The sequence below is a fragment of the Suillus clintonianus genome (assembly GCF_016758775.1).
Source record: "Suillus clintonianus strain FC179 chromosome Unknown DEU56scaffold_1, whole genome shotgun sequence".
Taxonomy (NCBI): Eukaryota; Fungi; Basidiomycota; class Agaricomycetes; order Boletales; family Suillaceae; genus Suillus; species Suillus clintonianus.
Window position 1 is genome coordinate 78,986 of NW_024539225.1, and position 21,168 is coordinate 100,153.

At 46.0% G+C, this 21,168-nt stretch overlaps 9 protein-coding genes across 9 annotated transcripts; 5 read left to right on the forward strand and 4 right to left on the reverse strand.

Moving 5' to 3' along the window:
- Positions 1-267: 267 nt before the first annotated feature.
- On the reverse strand, positions 268-1,299 carry DEU56DRAFT_750210 (uncharacterized protein; the record flags this gene model as incomplete). Its single annotated transcript, XM_041349519.1, has 6 exons — positions 268-349; positions 380-510; positions 620-670; positions 719-928; positions 996-1,128; positions 1,199-1,299. 6 exons carry the CDS (start codon positions 1,297-1,299, stop codon positions 268-270), a joined length of 708 nt encoding a protein of 235 aa, XP_041215439.1.
- Positions 1,300-3,268: 1,969 nt separating this feature from the next.
- Positions 3,269-3,463, forward strand: DEU56DRAFT_688491 (uncharacterized protein; the record flags this gene model as incomplete). The annotated part of the gene is made up of 1 exon (XM_041347061.1): positions 3,269-3,463. A coding segment is annotated over one exon (195 nt), but the record flags the coding sequence as incomplete, so codon positions are not given.
- Positions 3,464-4,477: 1,014 nt separating this feature from the next.
- Positions 4,478-4,965, forward strand: DEU56DRAFT_920616 (heat shock protein 70; the record flags this gene model as incomplete). Its single annotated transcript, XM_041358496.1, has 2 exons — positions 4,478-4,486; positions 4,513-4,965. The coding sequence occupies 2 exons, from the start codon at positions 4,478-4,480 to the stop codon at positions 4,963-4,965; spliced, it is 462 nt and encodes a 153-aa protein (XP_041215441.1).
- A 1,480-nt stretch (positions 4,966-6,445) lies between these two features.
- DEU56DRAFT_905670 (uncharacterized protein) lies at positions 6,446-8,004 on the reverse strand (the record flags this gene model as incomplete). The annotated part of the gene is made up of 4 exons (XM_041356745.1): positions 6,446-7,028; positions 7,084-7,215; positions 7,275-7,642; positions 7,696-8,004. The coding sequence occupies 4 exons, from the start codon at positions 8,002-8,004 to the stop codon at positions 6,446-6,448; spliced, it is 1,392 nt and encodes a 463-aa protein (XP_041215442.1).
- A 424-nt stretch (positions 8,005-8,428) lies between these two features.
- DEU56DRAFT_905671 (uncharacterized protein) lies at positions 8,429-8,862 on the forward strand (the record flags this gene model as incomplete). The annotated part of the gene is made up of 3 exons (XM_041356746.1): positions 8,429-8,472; positions 8,528-8,541; positions 8,600-8,862. 3 exons carry the CDS (start codon positions 8,429-8,431, stop codon positions 8,860-8,862), a joined length of 321 nt encoding a protein of 106 aa, XP_041215443.1.
- Positions 8,863-10,796: 1,934 nt separating this feature from the next.
- On the forward strand, positions 10,797-14,078 carry DEU56DRAFT_867122 (uncharacterized protein; the record flags this gene model as incomplete). The annotated part of the gene is made up of 13 exons (XM_041355404.1): positions 10,797-10,852; positions 10,922-11,120; positions 11,170-11,245; positions 11,273-11,541; positions 11,592-11,785; positions 11,844-12,009; positions 12,059-12,207; positions 12,257-12,654; positions 12,704-12,880; positions 12,933-13,075; positions 13,177-13,765; positions 13,816-13,823; positions 13,920-14,078. 13 exons carry the CDS (start codon positions 10,797-10,799, stop codon positions 14,076-14,078), a joined length of 2,583 nt encoding a protein of 860 aa, XP_041215444.1.
- Positions 14,079-15,659: 1,581 nt separating this feature from the next.
- On the forward strand, positions 15,660-15,836 carry DEU56DRAFT_722648 (uncharacterized protein; the record flags this gene model as incomplete). Its single annotated transcript, XM_041347741.1, has 1 exon — positions 15,660-15,836. A coding segment is annotated over one exon (177 nt), but the record flags the coding sequence as incomplete, so codon positions are not given.
- Positions 15,837-16,094: 258 nt separating this feature from the next.
- Positions 16,095-17,437, reverse strand: DEU56DRAFT_762678 (p21-C-terminal region-binding protein-domain-containing protein). The gene is made up of 6 exons (XM_041350745.1): positions 17,338-17,437; positions 17,048-17,284; positions 16,784-16,993; positions 16,515-16,718; positions 16,284-16,461; positions 16,095-16,225 (listed from the first exon to the last, which is right to left on the reverse strand). The coding sequence occupies exons 1-5, from the start codon at positions 17,392-17,394 to the stop codon at positions 16,297-16,299; spliced, it is 873 nt and encodes a 290-aa protein (XP_041215446.1). The 5' UTR covers positions 17,395-17,437; the 3' UTR covers positions 16,095-16,225; positions 16,284-16,296.
- Positions 17,438-17,445: 8 nt separating this feature from the next.
- Positions 17,446-21,168, reverse strand: DEU56DRAFT_762684 (vacuolar protein sorting-associated protein 35). Its single transcript, XM_041350746.1, has 12 exons — positions 20,980-21,168; positions 20,821-20,917; positions 20,455-20,761; positions 20,112-20,403; positions 19,574-20,038; positions 19,376-19,521; positions 18,917-19,325; positions 18,744-18,863; positions 18,209-18,697; positions 18,006-18,155; positions 17,673-17,953; positions 17,446-17,620 (listed from the first exon to the last, which is right to left on the reverse strand). Exons 1-11 carry the CDS (start codon positions 21,079-21,081, stop codon positions 17,699-17,701), a joined length of 2,832 nt encoding a protein of 943 aa, XP_041215447.1. The 5' UTR covers positions 21,082-21,168; the 3' UTR covers positions 17,446-17,620; positions 17,673-17,698.

The following is a 21,168-nucleotide window of genomic DNA, read 5'->3' on the forward strand; positions in this document are numbered from 1 at the left end:
AGCACTATCTACAATGTCAGTCATGGGAATAGACTGGACATAGGGATAAGGGGTACCTGAAGGGTATCGGGCGGTCCGATGCACGGGAAAGTAGTGGGTCCAAAGGTGCGGGGTATCAGGTTACGTGCGGATGATGTCAGGTATGCCGAGGAATTATCAGGTTAGTGCACTGGTGTCAAAACCCATCAAAATAGCCTATTGTGAGGCTAGCACCAAAATGTTTGGCACAGTGGGCTAATTTTTGGAACAGTGACTTGAACTCTGCATTCACTCCAGCTTGAGCATGACCTCAGTAAGGGATATGTTGGTTCTCAGCCATCCAAAGACTAATGGTTGCCGCATGTGAGCTCTGACTTTGAAAATACAAGGGATCACTCACTTCACATCAACACCTAGCCAAAGCTTCTCAATGATTAGCCCTTGATTGGTCAAAGCATCATATATCTCTAACATTGTTTCAATTTTGGCCACTTCCTTCTCCGTCATAATCAAAGTATACACTTCAGAGATCTTCAAGAGCAGACCACAAACTCTGTCATCTCATAATGGCTGACTGAGAATTATCTGCCATGAAAAACCTCATTAATCTGCGAGGCCAATGATATTGCAAGAAGCACACCTTGGATACACAAGTTAATATATTCAATGCCACCTTCACATGGGGATGGACCTACATATGAAAGTTAGTCATATACAAAACAGAGATAGATGCTCATACATCAGCAAGCCCATTAGCCAAGGAGTTGAAGAGCTTCAACTTAGGCAGCAGCTCTGAGACCATTTTGCTCATATTGGAATTAGAAACAGAATCAGATTGTAGGTGGCCAGCCACTGAAGCAACATTTTGAAAGATGCCTGTCATGCCTATGACATCTTTGGTGGCATTAGAATTTCTGTCATTCACAGACTTCGGGTCAGGTTGTTTGACCTGATTATAGACTTAGTAGATTATCTGAGTCGAAAGAGACAAATAAGAGTATTGAGATTACACATACCCGGGTTATACAATTGGGTGGGACATCCTGTGCACTAGAGCTTGCAGCGATGGCCACAGGGTTGGGAGACTGTCGAGTGCCTCGAGTGATGTGCTTGAACCTGCCAACAATGTTGTGAAATATCACCTTGGGTCTTGAAGGCAGGTCATCAGACAACTGAAATCATGAAAAACAATGCATAGTTGTAAAACATAAATGCATACATCATTAGCTGCCCTCCTGCCTTTCCCCTCTGACAAATGAGATTCTCAATGACTTTTTTCAGCCACTCCAAGTGTTTCATCCAAGGATTATCTTCAGTCATAGAGGAAGTTGGAAAGACGGCTGAATATGAGTCTTGAGAGGTTTATATTGGTGCAAAAGGAAGTGAGTTAAGCCACATGGTGTTGAAGAAGGGCACAGTGATTTAATAGTAAGAGTGTTTTATGATAGGAGTAGACATGCTCAGTCAATGCATCATCATAGATTTAGGAAGGACATGCTTTTTATAGATGAAGTTGGCAAAATCAGATCAAAATTTCACCACATTATATCTTAATACATCTTGTGATAATATAATATGCAAAAACCAGCAACACAGCACCAAAGGACAATAGATTACAAGCAAACTACAATTTTAACAGAGATTTGTAACATTTCGCAAGTATGATCATTCTATGACAATGTAATATATAGGCACAAGCAAAATGGTGCAAAGGGACAAGAAAATACCAGCAAACTACAATTCTGATGAAGATTTGCAATATCTCATAAGTATAGTTAGCCTATACAAATGACTGCAAGAAAACTACACTCCTGATGGAAATGTAGATTTCCTTGTAAATCTGACTATCCTATGATCAAGTGGTGTACAAACACAAGCAAAATGACACCAAGGGGAAAGAGACTGCAATTCTGATGGAAGTTTGCCCTATGACAAGGTGGTGTAACCATGAACACACTTCTCACTGACTGCAAGTGTCTTCATTACCAACTACATCAGTAAACTCCCAACAAAATTTGCTGGAAAATTGTTGATGTGATTAGTAGACACACCCTCGCTTCGTCGCCATTAAAGTGCCAATGGTTCTTAATTATACCAATGCCATTTATGATATAGACACCATAGTATGCATACTGGATGGACTATATACTGGATGTACTGACTACATTGGAGAACAGTAGTAGATAACATTTTTTAAATAGTCCAGCAAGAACAAGGGAGGTAGGGATTATATTGAATAGAAATCTGCCCTGCTCATCCTTGCAAGAAAAGTCGTCCAGTCCACATCTTGCAGTTCGGCTTAGATAAAGGCATAGCCAGCAGTGAGGGAATCACATTCATGGGAGCCCTTTCTGATTCCAAGCACTCGTGTAAAGTTCAAGCTAAACCAAAGGTGAATATGTGGGCAAGAACAACCCCCCAGCTGCTGAATGGTCACAATAAGGCTTCTGAGCAATGGTCCAGAAAGTGGCATATTCAAGCAGCAAGTGTTTCTCTCCAGCTGGAGCAACAACCTACATGAAGTTCTCAGCATATAGTAAACTGGTTGTGAGGGTGAACAACCATACCATCCAGATCATTAATGCCCATGATGGTGGCCTGAGTTTAAATGTTTAAGGATGTATGGAGGCCCCTATTCACTGCTGTGTATTTGCTCATCATGTATGTAACTAGTTGATTGATTGCAACCTATACTCGCAAAATTTTGACAATTATCTATCTTAAACCACTATTTCACAATAGAGACCATGACTTTGCCCTTCCCTGTAAGCTTTGATGCTAGTAGTGGGGAGTAATAATAAGTAGAACTAATATTAATGTAGGTCAATTCTATTGTTCTTGGGCCTTGAACTTGATGCAGCGCAATAGTTCATGCATGACGGTAAAACGAGTTCATAACTCAATCATGCTCACACATAGTGGTCCCTGCCAGGCCTAAGCCATCATCATGACACACCCATGCAGGCCTGAGTCCAAGCTAACTACCAGTCAGACAGTGCCAGCTAGGCCTGTGAATAGTCACGGTGGAGTGTTTCTACCTGAATGGCAGAATGAGAGCACAATTTCCTCAATCACATCAGAGGTGGGTATTCACTCTATATCATTTGTTGCTATCTAAACTATGGTTTTTCAGATTGCACATAAAGTTAGCACAGGAATAATTGTTCGACTGGATGCAGCAAATATGGACCTCACCTGTGATGTCACACCAGATTCTTTGTGTGTTGAGAATATCACAGCACCTTCCTCTGATAGTGAGTCCACCATGATAGCCTATGTGGCTGATGAAACATATTCCCTCAAGCTGAGAGACAGGACTGAAGTGAGCTTTGCAGTTAGTAGTGTGCCAGATCTGGTTGCCATCACATTCATGCAGGATATCCAATGTCTCAATGCCATGTGGGACAACACCAGTCCTCACTGGGGAGGAGAATCAGTGTTAATGATTGAAGGACACCCTATTCTGATAGTATACTGGCCAGATGTTTACCATTATGGCAAATTTGGCCAGTTGCAGGGAAAAAAAGTTGCTAGACAGATTAAAGGGTAGGTAGATGCATTCACTAATACACTGTCAACTAACTCATCTGTGTAGGATGTCGTCTCTCAATACCATCAAAGCACCCTGTTACGACTTGGATAGTTCTTGCGTAACTAATCCAATAAAGGAGTTCAAATGTTACGATGTTCGGTTCAGGTGTCTGAGGGGCTCTCCCTCTAGACGAAGTTCGAGTATAGGCTAGCCTCTTTGCAAGAGCTAGATCGGAATCAAGTATCTTCCTCAGAAGATGATCAAGTATCAGAAAGAACCAAGTAGATTCAAGTTAGAGAAATACAAGTGTAACTATCGCAGTATTTATAGTGAACAAAGGAGGCATGGACCAAGCCGATAATGGAAGTGGAAGGAGTCAAGAGGAACGTCAAAGAACTATCTGGAATGTTCATGCAACACATGTGGATAAGCAGTCAGAGATAGCAAGAATAGTTCAGGGAAGCGTGATGATGGGAAAATAGATGGGGCCGCTGTAACACACCCCAGCAGATTTCTGGAAGGAATTTTCGGTCAATGGCCATGCAATGAACTTCACCACAATTGTCAATAAACTTTGCAGACAGCAAGGACGATGTAGTTATATATGCCCACAAGGAGTTTGGGAAAACATTTAACTCATTATTCTCGTATTGTAAGGGAGACAAGGTTTATGTGATAAAAGATAAGTTAGTGATTGTCCGCTGCTATCAGCAGTTAAAGAAACACCAGTAGGCACACTTGGTATAAAACAGGACAATACTACCTCTCTTTTCCCTCCCACTGTCCCATAGTTACAAAACTGCGACATCTGTTTTCAACAATTGCAAGCTATTAGTGGGGGAAGTTGTGTATTAGTGTTGACTGGAAAGGTGTAGTGAGTACACGAGCTCAGTGGACTTTAATGGAAGTCACTGAGAAAGGTTCTAACTGTGTGCAAAGGAAGGTGAAAGTGAACATGCTTATGTAATGTATGTAGTGAGCATTAGAATATTCAACAAAAGGCCCTTTTCAATGCCAAGTGTCTCATTGGTCATAAATTCAATGATGCTCAGGTCCAGTCAGACATTAGGCACTTTCCTTTCACTGTTTTCAAACCCTACATCCGAGTGGAGTACAAGGGAGGGCAGAAGGAGTTTTCCCCCAAAGAAATCTCATCCATGGTCCTCCCTAAAATGAAGGAGACCTCTGAGTCCTACCTGGACTACAACATCAACAATGCTGTTGTCCCTGTCCCCGCATACTTCAACAACTCTTGGAGACAAGCCACAAAGAACGCAGGTACCATCTTGGGAATGAATGTTCTCCATATCATTAACAAGCCTACCGCTGCTGCCATTGCCTATGGTCTTGACAATAAAGTTGTCAGTGAGCGCAACATCTTCATTTGTGAGCTTGGAGGAACCTTCAATACCCCCCTCTCAAACCCTAAACCAATTACCACTGCCATGATCTGATTTTCATTCCCAGTGAAAAGCCGCAAGAGCAGGCTATAGTGTCAATATGATATATCATTTTACTGGCTTTGGAGTGCATCCGTGATATATCCCTGCCTTTGGCTTAAAGCACAGGGCAGTGATATATCACCTGTGCGACTCATTACCTACTGGGTTATTCTTAGCCTGTACCCTGGTCAGGTCCGATTTGGGATTTGGGCAGCTTTGGTTTTTTGGAAATCTGCGGAAATCTAGATCTCCATCTTGCCTCTGCATAGCCACGCGCTGCTCACTCAATCACTTTACTTATATATTGTCACTCCATGACATAGTAAGGCACGAGTGAAGTTTGGTCTTTATTGATGAGCGGAAAATGCCGGTGTCTCTTGTATCCGCTCCTCCACTTCAATGTGTCTTGTCGTCGAGCTCTTTCCTTTCCCCACTCCCTGTTCACCATCACTCTACCATGTTTCGTGGTGTGCCTCGCATTATTGCCAAGCCGCGCCTGTAGACATGACCAACATAATCTCCCTACCTATATTCATGTGAGGAATCATAGCTGCTCACCTCTTGGGTAGATCTTCGATCAGGATTAGATAGTGCTTCGTCCCCCATTCTCTTAGTTCTCGTACTCTCCACTTTGTAGGCCTATCCCAAAATATATTTTGCTTTCAATTTTTCTTCCAAATCACATGATGTTCTGTTCAACTTCGTTGATTTTCACTTCAGTCTCATGCAAAAAAGTCCAAATCACGTGGACTTTGGTTCAACTTCGTTGATTTCAGACTGTCCAACTCACGTGATCTCTAGTTCAATGTTGTATGCTCAAGGCGAAGTTCACAATATTTTGACCGGGTAACATTAACTTGACATTGAGCATTAAGTAAAAATTGTTGTCGCAATAACTACATGGTTTAAACTGTAAATAGGACACGAAGACATTAGAGTATTGAGGCGTATGTACTGCAAGAAATGTGATTATTTTTTAGACCTGCACAGATTGATGTTTAGCGTGATAAAATGGACAAAAATTGGAATACGTACTTTTTCGCAGCGACTGCATGGGCTGTGGAACCTGCCATCACACCTTTGCGCTTGCGTTTGGAAGTGATGGTTCTGGCATCATCACCGATCTTGTTGGCATTTCAGCTCTTGTTGATGGTCGTGTCGTACGCGCAGAGCGTCTTCCAGGAGCACTAGAAGTGGGTGGAACACTTCCTGTATGAAGCAAGGTGTCCGGCACGGTGGGAATAGCAGTGGTGTCTGTGAGAGGTGTAGGTATGCTGAAAACAGATGGAAGAGTATCTGAGTTGGCGGCGGCTGGAGTGGAATGTTCCAATAAATTACTGATAACCGCTGCTGGAGGCGATTGAGAGATGTGCGTGGCTGGTAGAGTCAATTGAGAGATGTGCGGGGCTGGTAGACTATGTCTGTCAGTGTTAGCTGTGTGAAGGGCGTCGACAGGAGGGAGTCGAGGAGACATGGACAAAGGCGATGGGAGTCAAGGAGACATGGGAAAGGGTGATGGGAAGGCATTCAAGCGTGGTCTGCGAATACGGGGTGGGGTGGATGAATGGCTCCCCAACGAGTTGTTCTGGCTCTGCATGGGCAACTCGATAGACAATCCAGCCTCAGCCAGAGGAGGGTTTATGAGTGGTGGCACAGCCATTTGCATGTCCTGGCTTTGGCTGTGCCACCATTGATCGCCTGTGCTATCAACCGTCAGTGGACGAATCAAAGTAATGAACTGCTCAATATCAGCCTCAGAGACCGGAAAATTGGGGTCCATCAGAGAGCCATGAGGGAAGGTGTGCATTCCAGAAAAATTGGGACCTGCATTGAGGTCGCTGTTGGCTTCAACGGAGGAAGGTAGTTCTTCTGAGTTGTTCTGGGCGTTCAGTGATGCGGAGTCAGAAGGTGCTGGCGAACGTGGATGCGAAATTGATGAAGACGAAGATGACTCCGCTGAAGGCCGACCAAATACGGTTCTGAGATGCTTTTCAAATGGCGCAAGGTACTGCTCGTGGAAGTTCAGGTTAGAAGCCTTGAAGCTGAGACCATCTTGACCTTTGCCGTGGTGGAAACTGTAGGAGTAAGATGAGAACAAGTTTGGCGCTAATTCAATGTCCAAGTACGTACCTTAGAGTCATTATATCCCCTTGGCACATGGGGTCAGGACCCCCCATAACGAGAGTATAGTGCCAACCCCCCGTCAGTACTGCCAGGTCTTCGCAAATCTGTCCCAGGACAATGGGCAGCTCCTGAATAGCACTGATCGACATGGATCAACATTCACTGCAAATGGAAAACACAACAAAAAACAAACAAACCGGTAAATTTCCTCTTTAGTACGCTTACCTGGCCCAATGCCTCCTAATCTCCTGGAGGCATTGATCCGTGCAGTCTCTTCATGAATCTCCGCCTTCACTTCTTCCGATTCAGCCGCAAAACAAGTGTTTGTGTACTTCTGCACAACACCAATTCTCTTCTTGGAATCGAGCTGGTTTTGCTGGATGTCGTCCTCGACCAGTGATTGTATCTTCGTTTTGTAGTGTGTTTTTGAGTATACCTCAATATCTTTCAGGTCACGAACACCGCGAGCACGCTGGCCCAGTAGCTGAGCGAAGGCTTTGCTTGTTGACGTGTTGCCAAGTGTTGTTTTGCTTTTTGCGTGGTTCCAGAACCATTCTCTTAATTTCTGCTTATGCCTTTAGTGGCTACTCTTCCAGAACAATTGATATATGAACTTACTTTCCGCCGGATCTCTTTTCCCCCTTCAAGCTCAGCTTCTTGGTCTGGGGTGAGTAGTAGCAGGCGGCTCTCGTCACTATTAGCATCACTGCTGTCATCATTCTGATGAACAACTGCCTCCCCTTCGCGCGGAGGATTACCAGTTGGTTTCCAATATTTCAAGTGTTCCGGAAACAGACTAAACCACCTCGGAAACAGGAGCTCGTAGAAACAAGTCAATTTCTGATCTCTTTGCATTTTTAGAAACTCAGGTAGCTCATTCTGAAGCCACTTGAGCTCTTCTGACGTTGTCCATCTCGGAGGCGCCATCTCCTAAATTAAGACTGTTAGTTCGCCCCACCCTTTCATGATTAAAATATGACGCACCAGATATTTTTATGTTTGAGTTCGTCCCTTTCGCCCAATTGGTGAGTAATTGGGAGCGAGCCGATATTCAACTGAGGCCTTCATTTCTCCAGCCAATCAGAGTCTCGACGGATTTTTCCGAAGTGTCTAGACCAGGTAAATTTTCTCAGTCTCTCACCACCCTTACCATCCCAACACACCAACTATAGCCGTTTTTTCACAGACATGAACCAAGACAACGGCTCCATCAAATGCAGTCATGGGCGCTGCGTGCAAATGCTACCGCACCCATGTTTTACAATTGAGCAATTTCTAGAGGCCATCTATCTCGTGCAAAGCGGACAAGGCAAGTTCACTCTTTAGTGACATTGCTGTGGCTCCAATTTTAATGGACTTCAACAGTGGGACCAATAACCTCACCACAATCCATTGGTTGGGAACGCAACCCTCAAGATGCTGATTGTTTAGTTCACGCTTTTCATTGTAGGTGCTGCATTTACGGTTAGTCATTTAAATTTAGACTCCATATCACGGACTTAATGCTGAGCACACCACACAGTCCAACGAACTCGTGATACCGGATCACAAGTAACACCCAAGGAAGATGTGCCCGCCACTGAGGCGAACAATCCGACATTGGAGAGTGACGGCATCAGCTACCCAGAGACCCGCCAAATTCGCGCTTATTACAAGGACAGCAGTGATGAAGAACCTTCTTCTCCACAACGAGAAGGCGCTCCGGAGGAAAATCAATGGACTGGTGAGGAAGCAACTGACTGTGATGTCCAAGAGGCTCCTGAATGCGAGGCAGACATTATTTAATCAGCGTTTTGGACGTATCTCGTATCTTGTCACCTTCGTGTTGTATATACTGTCAATGTATTCAAGCATGTGTTCAATGTTGAGATTGTGATTGTCTCGTGGAATCTCTCAGAAGAATATCTGATTCCATTGGTGTGGGTTTTGGTCCGACCGCAAGGGTGTTGCAACACGCCATTAACTAGTTCAGCTCTCAATAGATTAATGGTAGTAGGAATAAATTTAACTTGATGCACCCAAATCTAATCTACAGTGAATGTGTTGAGTGGTTGAGAGAATTGTTCAGTAGAATGTTTGATTTCTATCGGTGTGGGTTTTGGTCCGACCATAAGAGTGTTGCAACGAGGGATTAATTCAGTGCTCAATAGCTCAATGGCGGTAGGACCGTAATGAAATTCATCGTGTCTCATGTAGAAAGAGTGTACATTCATAAGTAATATATTGATAAACCTCCTGATTGTTTAAATGGACTTAATCCAAGATCTATTACAGAGTCGCGACACCAATGAGTTGTGATAATACTATCAATTCTGCACAGGAGTTTTGGTCCTACCAAAACTCCATTTGCCACGCTCAATTCAAACGTTCAAATTCATTGCTTCTATTAAATTTTCAACCAATACTACCACTACTCTCCAGACGTCCAAATGGCTCGACCTCTTATTCACACAACAACCGAGGCAAAAAGAGTTGCCGCACGTGAAAAGCGAGCCCGCTATTACGCCAAGTATGTTTAACCTTTTTCATTAATTGTTTCCGGCGGTTCCTAACCAATCACACGGTAAGACACAGAGATGCTATTCTTAAGAGACGCAGAGAGCTCCGTAGCTCCAACACCAAGGAAGCACGAGCAGAGGCTAAGTTCTCAAAAAGCCTCTGCAAAGCTCTCAAAAAAGCATTGCCAGTCAGAGACGGTGGTGTGTCTGGGTCAGAGTCCGACAATGATTCCGACAATGATTCCGATCACTCATCAGACGGCGATGAAAATATCCCGTATGTTTTAAGCTATAAATAGATATAAAATGAAACACGATATTAATATTCTACAGATGTGATCTTCAAGAATGCCTACTCGTCATCAAAAACATCAAGGATCAAATGTTGGAGATGATCGGCGATGACCCTTGCACTTTCACTAAGGACATCCTGCATCTCTATGTCCAGAGTTTGCTCGTGGATGACTGTTCCACCAATGGGGATGTCTCCATCATTGAAAACACAATGACGAAGGTTCAGAAGCTTCTGAACGATGCAATTCCCGCGCAAGATCAAATCCTGAATTTCTGTGGTATTTCGCCGGAGTGGCAGGCTACTGACTCGGTCACACGTTTTTTAAGGACCATACTCGCCTATATAGAAGATATCTTGCGTCTGGTAATGTTTGAAGGGGCTTCTGGCCTTGCGGAGGCTCAGTTTTTGGGTGAGCTGATGTACCAGACAGGTAGCAGGATTTAATGATTGGTGGATGTATATACTGTATCATAAAATAACATGAGCTCCAGTCTTTCTTCAATGCGGTGGTGTTGAAAATAATTAGTAAGCTATTACACAGCGGCAGGCGGCAGGCGCTAAGTAATATTTTCACTACTACATGTCAAAAACCAATTGCAACAAACGCCGCACTGAGCTTGCACGATACCGCCAGGAATTCTATGCTCACAACAGGGCAGCACGTCGTCTAGCAAATGACATCTATGTTCACAAGAGGGCAGCACATCGTCCAGCAAATGAAATCTCACAAGATCATCACCACAAGCAACAGCACAAGCATGCTAGCTTTGAGCTGGGTTCCACGGCTGGTCATCTTTCTGTATCTACTGCCTATTACGCCTTGTCTGATCCATCAAAACGACACTGAGAAGAAGGAGACGCAGTAGATGACTCACCCGATCATTTGATGGATGAGTTTGATTTTTCCAATATGCAATCGATCGCCAATGACTATCTCGGTGAAATATCAGAGGAAAATATCAGACGGAAACGAGCAGCAGGGGTATGATTGGCTGATACCGATCAAGATCTTTTAATCTGATTGTTTGTTCTCATAGGATGATCCTCTCAGTGTATGGCAGTCCAACGCTGAAATTTTCCTTGAAGAATTCATTCGTTTGGAGGGCCGTGGAAGTCACACTCAAGATAGCTGCTTCTGTGGCAGCAACGAATCAGCGCTGTATAGATGTAAGGATTGCCATGGTGCTGAACTGGTGTGTCATCAATGTATCCTACACATACACCAGCAGCAGCCATATCACCGAATCGAGGTATGATAGTTCTTGATTCAAATCCCACTGATCCCATATTTCGTTGCAGTATTGGAACAGTAATTTTTTCCAAACGACATCACTCAAATCCCTCGGCTTACGCATTCAACTTGGACATCGCCTTGGTCTTTGATGCAGCAAACCGACTCCAGCTTCCAATGATGATTTCGTTGTCATTGACGTCAATGGTGTTCATACCGTTGGGCTTGATTTCTGTGGTTGCGAAACTGCTCAACTTCAAGTCACTCAACTTCTGCAAGTCCGCTTATTCCCCGCGACGACAGTCAAACCCAAGACCGCTGCGACATTCCGAGCGCTGGAATACTTCCAGATCCTGTCTTTCGAGTCGAAAGTGTCTGCTCTCGAGTTTTATCACACTGTTGTACGGCTGACTGACAATACAGGCATTCACATACCAAAGGTACATTGTTTTTCAAACCTATCTGCTAGAAAATTGACAAGTGAATTCAGGATCGCTACGAGTCACTTCTACGCATGATGCGAGAGTGGCGCTTCTTAAAGCAAATGAAACGGTCCGGCCAGGGCCATCATCCTGGAACTATTGCTGCCACGCAACCTGGTGCATGTGTGGTGATGTGTCCAGCTTGTCCCCATCCAGGAAAGAACTTGCCTGATGATTGGGCAAGTGCTCCGCCTGAGTCAAAGTGAGTTTTACCGTCTGTTATTTCGTTGTTTTCGTGCCTTATAAGTCATTGAATGTAGATTCTTATATGCACTGTTCCTTGCCATCGACACCAACTTTCGACTTACTCGGCGCAATGTTTCTTCGGACGCTGTCGATCCCGGACTCAACCATGGCTATGCATTTTTCGTGGAGGAAACAGCATACAAATCTTTCTTGAAATCGCATGAACGAACGGTTCAAGAGGTAAGTCAACATTATTTAAGAAAGATGTCTATTAACATAATTTATTTAGAGGAGTACATGTTCAAGCCACAACGCAGTCAATCTGGCTGATACGAAGGCGTCCCATGGTCTTGCGGCAACAGGCACAGGTACGATAGATTGTGCGCGACATAACTTCAAGCGGCCGAATTCGGTCGGTGACCTGCAAAAAGGCGAAAGGTAAGCCTTGCCATTGTACGCGGTGTATCTGTTTTAATTCAATTCACAGATACATCAACATGGACTACATGTTCTTTTCTAGCATACAATCGGCATCTACACTTCAAGTTATTAATATATCTTACGACATTGCGTGTCAATGGAGCAAGAACCTGTGGACACGCATGTCCGCATTCCCTCAGCAGTACCACCTAGATCACAACACAACAACCATCACTTTTCTGGTCCCCAAGTTCCATCTTCCTGCGCACGTCTTGAGCTGTCAGACGACGTACTCGTTCAACTTCATCAAGGGGGTCAGGAGAACAGACGGTGAAGCACCGGAACGCGGATGGGCCGACATCAATCCTGTTGCAACCAGTACTCGCGAGATGGGTCCTGGCTCAAGGCGCGACACCCTCGATGACCATTTCAACGACTGGAACTGGAAAAAAGTATGCTTGATGGGTATGTCATGTCAGCTGGAACAATCATTCTTGTGACTCATTTGATTTAGGTAAAACCCTTGCACGTAAGCTCAAGGCTGCCTTTCCGGAGCATCTCGAACACACACGCAACTTAAACGACTTCGAGGCTGCGCTCGATCCCAGCCAGCTATCTTGTTGGAAGCAGGACATCGAGGCCTGGGAGTCCGATCGTTCTAAACCGAATCCATTCGAACTCAAGGTCACCAGTAAGTTTATTTGTGCGTATGTGATTGGAACTATCTAATCAAGTATCATAAGCCATCAGCCAAGCATCAGTACGATTGGCATTGTCCAAGGCAGAAGCCGACGAACTGGAATGTGGCACGAGCATGTCTCTCCACGATGACATATCGCCTTCCATGCTCATTTCATCGGGGCTCGAACTCGAGGATCAACAGTATGTTGATTCATCTTATTTGTGTGACCTTTCTAAACTTCTCTCAGGCGGCGTCTTGAGTTTGAGAGCAAAAAAATCGGACAACACACTACAGATTCCCAGCAGTCAACACTCTGGCAACGCATCAATTCCCTCCGTCGACGTATTGATACATGGTCGCATGTGCAACTACTCTACATGCCATGTGTATCACGACTGTGTTCATCCGACTACATCGCTACCGAACCAAAGGTCCACTCAATCAATCTGCTTCTCCCGTCTGCGATAACCAGTGGTCTACCCTGCGAGGAGTGCCTGTTAAATTATGAGTGGGATCTACGCGAGGCACAGGCCAACGACGCTCTACACGACATCCACCATGTCCTCAATATGAAGTATCATCTGTACAAGCACAAGGACGTGTTTGTCCGAGGACAACGCGCAAATACTTGTGCAACTGGAATTCTCAACAATGTGGACAACCGAATCGACGCCCTTGCTGCCAAGTACAATGCAGCAAGGAATGCGCTTGTCAAGCTAGCATCGAGATTGCAGAAGGACGATGACTGGAAACTCACTTTCAAGCCGCTCGATCGTGCAAAGGATGCCGTCCCGCTGCGACAAGATGATGGGTCAACTATCGGCCAACAAACAGTGTCATGGATATGGAAAACGCACGGTGTTTCGACCAACACGGAATATGGCCTACAGGACTGTGAGTAGTATGTGCGATTTGACTGTTTTCACTCACTGAATTTGTCACAGCTTTGCGTGTTGAATGGTGCAGGGCCAGAGCACGAGCACATTGATGGGAAGAAGAGATCCAACTACTACATGAAGAAATGTGACGGGTGCTGGCTTTTTTGGAGTGGCAAGCTGTCTGGTGGGACGCACAGAGCTCACGGCGTGCTTTCACGTCGCCAGAGGCAGCGGAAGGTGGAGCTGCGTATGCATGTCGCCAGGCTTCACTTCGGCGAAGCATGGCTTCCCATTTTAGGTCTATGTGGGATGCTATTCCATCCTGGTAGCTTACTCTCGCTGTTTTATTCGAATACAATGCGTTTCTTTGATTTTCAAACATATCTTAATTAGGCTGTAAGGTACATATGAGAAGTCACTGAAAATGATGTGGTCGTGAAATGAAGAGAAGACCAGGTACATATGAGAAATGTTACCGAGAAAGATCGCGATCGTGAAACGGATCACGATGTGGGTGAGGAAATAGGAATGCGAACTCCGGAGAGTCACAAGAATATCTACCTCGAGAGGCGAGCTAGTAGAATCGTCCCTTAGGGGATGCTACTGAGTCAATCTCTCTAAATGATGAGAGGGATCAAGAGAAAGGCTCAAGTCGGAAGGTGCGCGAAGGCGCGCGGGAACGCGCGAGCCGTGCGGAAGAGTCGGAACACGCGCAGTACGTGCGCGATGGGAGAAGAGTTGCAGAGGATCATAGGAGCTCCCTTTGGATGAGGAACGAGACTTCACAAGACAAAGAAGATGATAGACAAAGACTGCAATGATATTAGCGCTCTAAGCGCGACTAGACAGAAAACTGGTAGTGAGTCCAAGTAAGGGAAAAGTCAGTAAGTCCGAAATCCTCTGGGTCTTCTAGATATGTAGGTCGCTACGCGAGCTCTCAGGGTATTGAGACGTAAGGGAAGCGGATAGGCTGCGCGGAAGCGCGCAAGGAAGCGGATAAGTATGTAACACTATGTAAAAGACCCTGGATGTGGTCAGAGACGGAGATGACAGTGAGAGTACGCACCAACGGTACCGGACAGACAGGACAGGACATGGGAGGATATGCTGAGGATAGCGCCGGTCTGCGGAAGGGCGCGGAAGGTTGCGTGCGTCGCGGAAGAGCGCGGAAGGTCGCGCGTGTTGCGCGCGACTCTATTGGACTGCGCATACATGAGGATAGTGATGAGGTCGATGTATATATCAGGGGATACAAGCCTGTAGGGATATTACTCCCTACAACGATCATGTCTGTAAGCGGGCAGCGGTATAATGCGCAGTGTACAGTGTGATATATCACCATTGTAAACCAAAGGTACTGATATATCATGGCCGCGCACTAATGACAAGGATTGATATATTATACTGCCAGGATGTAGTGGCAAGAGTGAGATACCAGCGAGTCTGAGCAATAAGCCTTGTAAATGTCACTGCCAGTGACAGTTGTTTGGCAAAGGACAGATGAGGATGAGACTGCCACAGCTCACATTCAGTTCAAGAATGTCTTGAATCATACACTTACAATCTGCACAATTCCATCACTGACAAGATATGTGGAACAAAGTGCTTGAAATTTTCACTCGCACATTATGTTATTGTCGGATTGTCAGGAAAGGATGGCAGCCCAAACGATGGCAGCACCACAAGCAATGGCCTTGTTAGGGTTGGGGATGACAAACAAAAGCATATATACTTTTATCCCAATTTTCATAGTGAGATAGACTACAATTTGATGTTAAATATCTTTGTTTACATTTATCATCATGAGAAACAGGTATCCAATTGCTGACCCTCAAATGAGAGGCTCCATTGTCAGTCTTGAGTCAGTAAGTCACCACTCTGATTACTGAACTTTGGCTAAGTGATCTTGATTACTTCAGGAATCATCTATCACTGACCTCACTGATAAGTACTACCTTGCCTTCAAAGCTATCGCCCTTCAAACATGCCACATTGTTGAGGCTCTCAATACAGCAGGGCATGACATCACACCTCTGTATATGTCCAGTGGGCAGGCAAATGATGCAGCTCTTTGCAGACACATGTGACATCCCCATCATCCTGCCCAAGTCACATTCCAAGGCTGTGATTCTCGGTGCAGTGATGTTGAGAAGGATTGCAGCAGAGGGTATCAAAGTCAGAGAAGATATGTGGAAGATCATGGTGAGATGTCTTGTGTATTCTGCTAAGGTAGATGCTGATTGTTGTTGTTCATGTCAAAATGGTCATATCATCTGACCCCTTTTCACAATCTTACCGGCTATTTCGAGCTAGTATTTTCAATAAAAGTAGAAGCTACCCAGAGGGTAGAACACTAGAAGCTCAAACGGTAGACGGAATGTAGATGAGAGTTAGATTTGACATGGAGGTAAGAGGTAGAGATAAGATACAACCGACAACAGTTTATATCGGAAATCAGTACAAACACGTCATGACACTTCAGCGTGTCCAATCAGCAAGCAGTCGCTAGTCATGCGTGGTAAGCCCAGACTTACACATGCCGCTGGTCTACACATTTCCAGGTGGCTGAAATACATTCCCGAGCACTCTTGCCAACTCTGTGAGCTGTGCTGCTGGCACAAGCATCAACCGCCCAGCCGTGTCTAATCCAAACGATTCCGCGTCGCGCGGCTGTGCGTTCGAATACGGAAAAATCAGATGATGGGAGGCAAACTAGGAAAAATCATGTGGACCCAATGTCAAAGCACGTCGATCGATGGACGCACCTTTCGAATTTCCTCATCCTCTGGATGGAACGGATATACCCCGTCCGCGCTTCTCTCGTTTTCCCCATTCGTGTTTTGAGATTTTTGTCGTTTCGATGCTTTCCCTGATTGTTGTTGTGCGATAGTCATTGCGTCCTCCTCATCGGGGGTAAGCTTGTATACACGCGATATGAAAATCAGGTGCGTGAAATTGAATGGTTCATTCTGGGGGGATCACCATAAGGCGCTCATTTCATATAGGCACTCCTGGGTAAGAATCAGTGACGCACCTCTTCAACTGCATCCTTGATCTCATCCACGAGCATGCGGTACATGGGAGGTATCACCGGTACAGGCATATTGATCAACCTTTCGCATAGAACGAGTCCTACTTGACACTGCGGATCACGCAGGATCGTCGATAGTGATTCGTGGAAGCCATTGTCTCCCTTCGATTTTGCTAGAATGTACTCTACGAGCGATTTTATTGACACGTTGTCCTGACATTGTCCTTATTAGAAGACGTTACACAAAAAGGACGGAGAGAAACTCACGTTGTGTACGCCGATATTCAAAACACTCAAGAACGCATATGGGCCACTGTCCTCTCCATCGGTCTTGATCGTGGTCCCTATGTCAGGCTGTGAAAGCACCAAGTCCGCAAGGGCGTGTGTGCTGAGACCTTCAGCATCTACACCGAAGAGCTGATCGAGAAGACGCTTGATGGAATGGTAGTCGAACGTTGGGTTGAGGTTGAAAAAGTCGAAATCTACATCGATGAACGTCGGAGTCTACTGAGAGCTAGTCATTATGGATTATCACGGTAAGCCTCATGGAATCATACGTCTTCCGAGTCACTGTCGGAATCATCATGGTCGGCTTGAATTTTGCGTTTTGACATGAGTATATGGAGTGGATCAGATGATCGATCAATCAGACGAAACAGAGTTTATCGTGTTACGTAAGACATTGCGCTTCACTTCAATCAGGACCCCACGAAAGTAAAAAGCGCGAGGTATTATATACAAAAACCACGACCCACCAGAAGCAGTCGTCATAAGTACACACTAACTAAAAACGACAACAACAGCAAGTTAGAACAAAGCATGATCCAACCCAAGTTCAACCTGGTCGTTAAGATAAGCAAGTACCGACGTCTGTCGCTACGTACAAACGAACCACGATCACTCAGAGTCACGCAGCAGCTACCGCGTGATGCCCATCTTTAGAAACGCCCCCACTACCTCGACTTCATCCCATTGTCCTGGGTTCTCCGCCGTTTTCTTCCCGTGAATATACGCGAGAGTATTGCGGAAGTGCCGAGTGATCACTTCGGGTGTCGCGACGCCTTCTATTCTTTGTGAGGGGTGGAGATATGACGATGACGAGGATGGCGATGTTATCGTGTCAATGGAGGAGGCGATCAGTTCAACAAGTGACACTATAAATTTAGGCGCGATCTGATACGAACGTGAATATATTGTTATTGGTGCTGGAACAGCGAGTACTCACTGCAGGTGCGCCACGGTCGAAATAATACAAATATTGATCAAGCGTGTCACAATAAAGCTGGACGGTGACTATCTCCTCCGTAGCAGAATTTGCTATGCGCAGCGACTTCTGGAGGCACTCCAGCACACGTTTACTGTCCTGATGCGGGTACTAAACACTATCAATCAGTCATCGCTTTTCAGTAAGGATTGAAAGCTACGAACCGCTTTAACACCTTCACCATCCTCTCTAGGGGGGAAAACAGCCTTCTCAGACTCCTTCGGAGCAGGTCCATCAGCCTCGCCCTCCTCTTCCACAGGTTCTTGCCACCACAGATGGCTAGCAGCGTGCACCGCCGTCGCCTGATGCTGCTTCTTCAACAACCTCGCACCGTGCAAAGCAGCCTTCGTTATCAGCGTATCATACCCGTCGATATTAAATACTCTTGCGCCTTGAAGAGTACCGATGATAAGAGTGATAGCAGCAAGCTGCGCTCTGCTTTCTGAAATACTGTCTTCGTATACTGAGAACGCTTGCACATAGAAATCATAAGCGAGATCTTCAAATCCTGAGCCGCACTCGGATGCGATCTGTGCTGCGAGGAGGAACAGCCTCAACGCGAGTGCTGGGGCGTCGACCTGGGTGGCGAGGATGGATGTACATTGTCTGACGAATTTAAGGATCGTGTTGACCTTGTCTTGCCAGCCTTCCTCCTATGAATGGTGAGCAGCAGAATACAATAACGATAAGACGACGTACCAGATGTTCACAGTTCTTATACCGTCTACATAACTTAATGCTAGAGGTGATAAGCGCAGGGAACGTATAGCGCATCCGCTCGCCACCAGCTTCAAGATGTTTTCGAGCCGTTTGTAACAGCTGCGCAGCACCTCATTAGTCCAAACAAGACTCTCGCAGACAAAATCTCGCACATCAAATTGGATATCCAGCGAATCTGCACGGAACAGATGCACCATCCTTGCAACCCAACCTTGTTCCTCTGCTAGATCTTCCCTCTCAGTATGATAAGGTCCTTGTCTTCTGACTTCTTTTGCACCAGCGCTCTGCGGTGCCGCGGAATCAGTCTGATCCTTGATCAAAACATGACAAAGCTCCAAGACTCCATCGACATCGTCCGGCGCCTCGATGATCGTTTCATTCTTGAGCACGCTCGTAATAACCGAGTGGGCGATAGACCGTCGGGTCGAGAATAATTGCTGGGAGAGTAGAGGAACGTAGTGCGGGATTGCGAGAAGTGTGAGGACGGACTGGTAGGAATTTATAGGAGCTACTAGGAGAGCGGCGAGGTTTGCAGCTGTCTGCGGTGCGTGTAGGTCAGGGCTGCAGAGCTTGATTAGTGCACGAGGTTGTCATGAAGACACGTAACATGCCTTTCTGAGAACTCCTTGATTTTGTCATGCGCAAAGCCAAGGATTTGGTCCACGTATTCTAACCTGTCGGGATAACAGCTTAGCGATAGGTTGGTAAGGGATACAAGCAGTGCGGTGATATCCTGTATCGACAAGTCTGGCCGTGCCTTGAAAAAAGACGGATGAGAATCGCATACACCAGCATAGATTGAAACTCACTTTGATAAGCTCCACTACTTGCTTCCAAAACACCTCGAACAACTGGACGTTCTCTGGAACACCCCTGAATTTGCGAACAGGCGATCCATCCTCCTCCTCCTCCTTCTCCGTCGAAACACCATTCGTAGCCCCTCCTTCACTAACTTCCATCTCAGCCAAACGCTTCTCCGTATCAATAACAGCGCTATCCCAAGCATCCTCCGCCGAGGGGGGTACAACAGTCGCACCATTCTCCCGCACCCGAGCTTTCTGAACTTTAACCTTGTCCGCAAGTCTCCGAGCAGCAGCTTCCTCTTGACGTTTCGTCTCCTCCGGGTCTTCACTCTCAGCCTCCCGAGCAGCATACGCAGCCAGCCGGTCGATGAGGGCAATCACGATCAGTTTGATGTTCACCTTTGGATGCAGTTGGGCTGTAGCTGATAGGAACGGACCGAGTGTGTGTAAATGGAATTCGTCTGTAAATACCTTGAGTGATTTGATGGGTCAGTTCTTCCGTTTGGTCTCTATCTATTGGTGGGGCGGAAAGGGATGAGCGTACCTGAATAACGACCTCCATCAGATACTCCTGCGCGATCACGTCTTTGCAATTAACGACTTGTTCGAGGATGGCGGGGAGGATGCTGGTTTGGTACATGTCGAGGTCTACGCCGTCGAGTTGGGAGAGACGGACGAGGTTGGTGCCGACGAGGATACGGAGGTCGCGTCTTTCCATCTCGCGCTTTTCGCGGTCTCGGGAGTGGCCTTGATGTTGGAGGCGGACCCAGAGTTTGTTCATTTCGATGAAATTGGTTAGGACGAAGGAGATGGAGTCTTGGAGGTTTCCGGTCGGTCTGTGTGGATGTGAGCATGAGTGCGGGGGACGTAGATGGAATGGGACGTACCCTGGATCAACACCGATAGGGAGATGGTCTCTCGTCTGTCCGCTTAGATAGTGCCTTAAGAAGAGGCCGCGAATGGGGTGTAAGACGCCGCGAGACATTTCCATCATATCTTTCATGATCTCCTTTACAGGAGCATCTGAGATAGACATGTATACTGCGCCGACTGTGATCATGAGATACAATCTCGGTACGATGTTACCAGCGTATTGAACGAGTTCGTAGAGGTCTGCGAGATGGTGTCGGGATTGGGTGTGAGCGTCGTAGAGATAGTTGGAGAGGTGTCTCAGAGCGTCGAAAACTGCCATGTCTGTACTCAAAAATACAAGGTTAGAGGGGAATGGAGATGGAGGAAGCGGTTGTGCGCACAGAGTTCGTAGTATTGCTTTGGGGATAAGGATGACGTCCGGAGTTCTGCTAGCATCAAGCTAGCGCTTTTCAGCGCGTCCATGATATCATCGCCATCCTGTTCAAGTATCAAGGTGATGTTAGTGAAATATAACATGTTATGCTGCGCAGGAAACGCACCAAATGTCTCTTCATCTGGCCGACTTGTATTTTGACGGTGCTTAGTGACTCGCTGAGGAGCTTGCCCTCCTCCACAACTGGGATCACTGTCGTCGTCGCCATTTCTCCGTTGGAGGATGTGATACTTGGGACTGCCAGCTGCGACAACGGTTCCGACCTGTGTAGGTCCGAGTGTCACTGTGTTTCCAC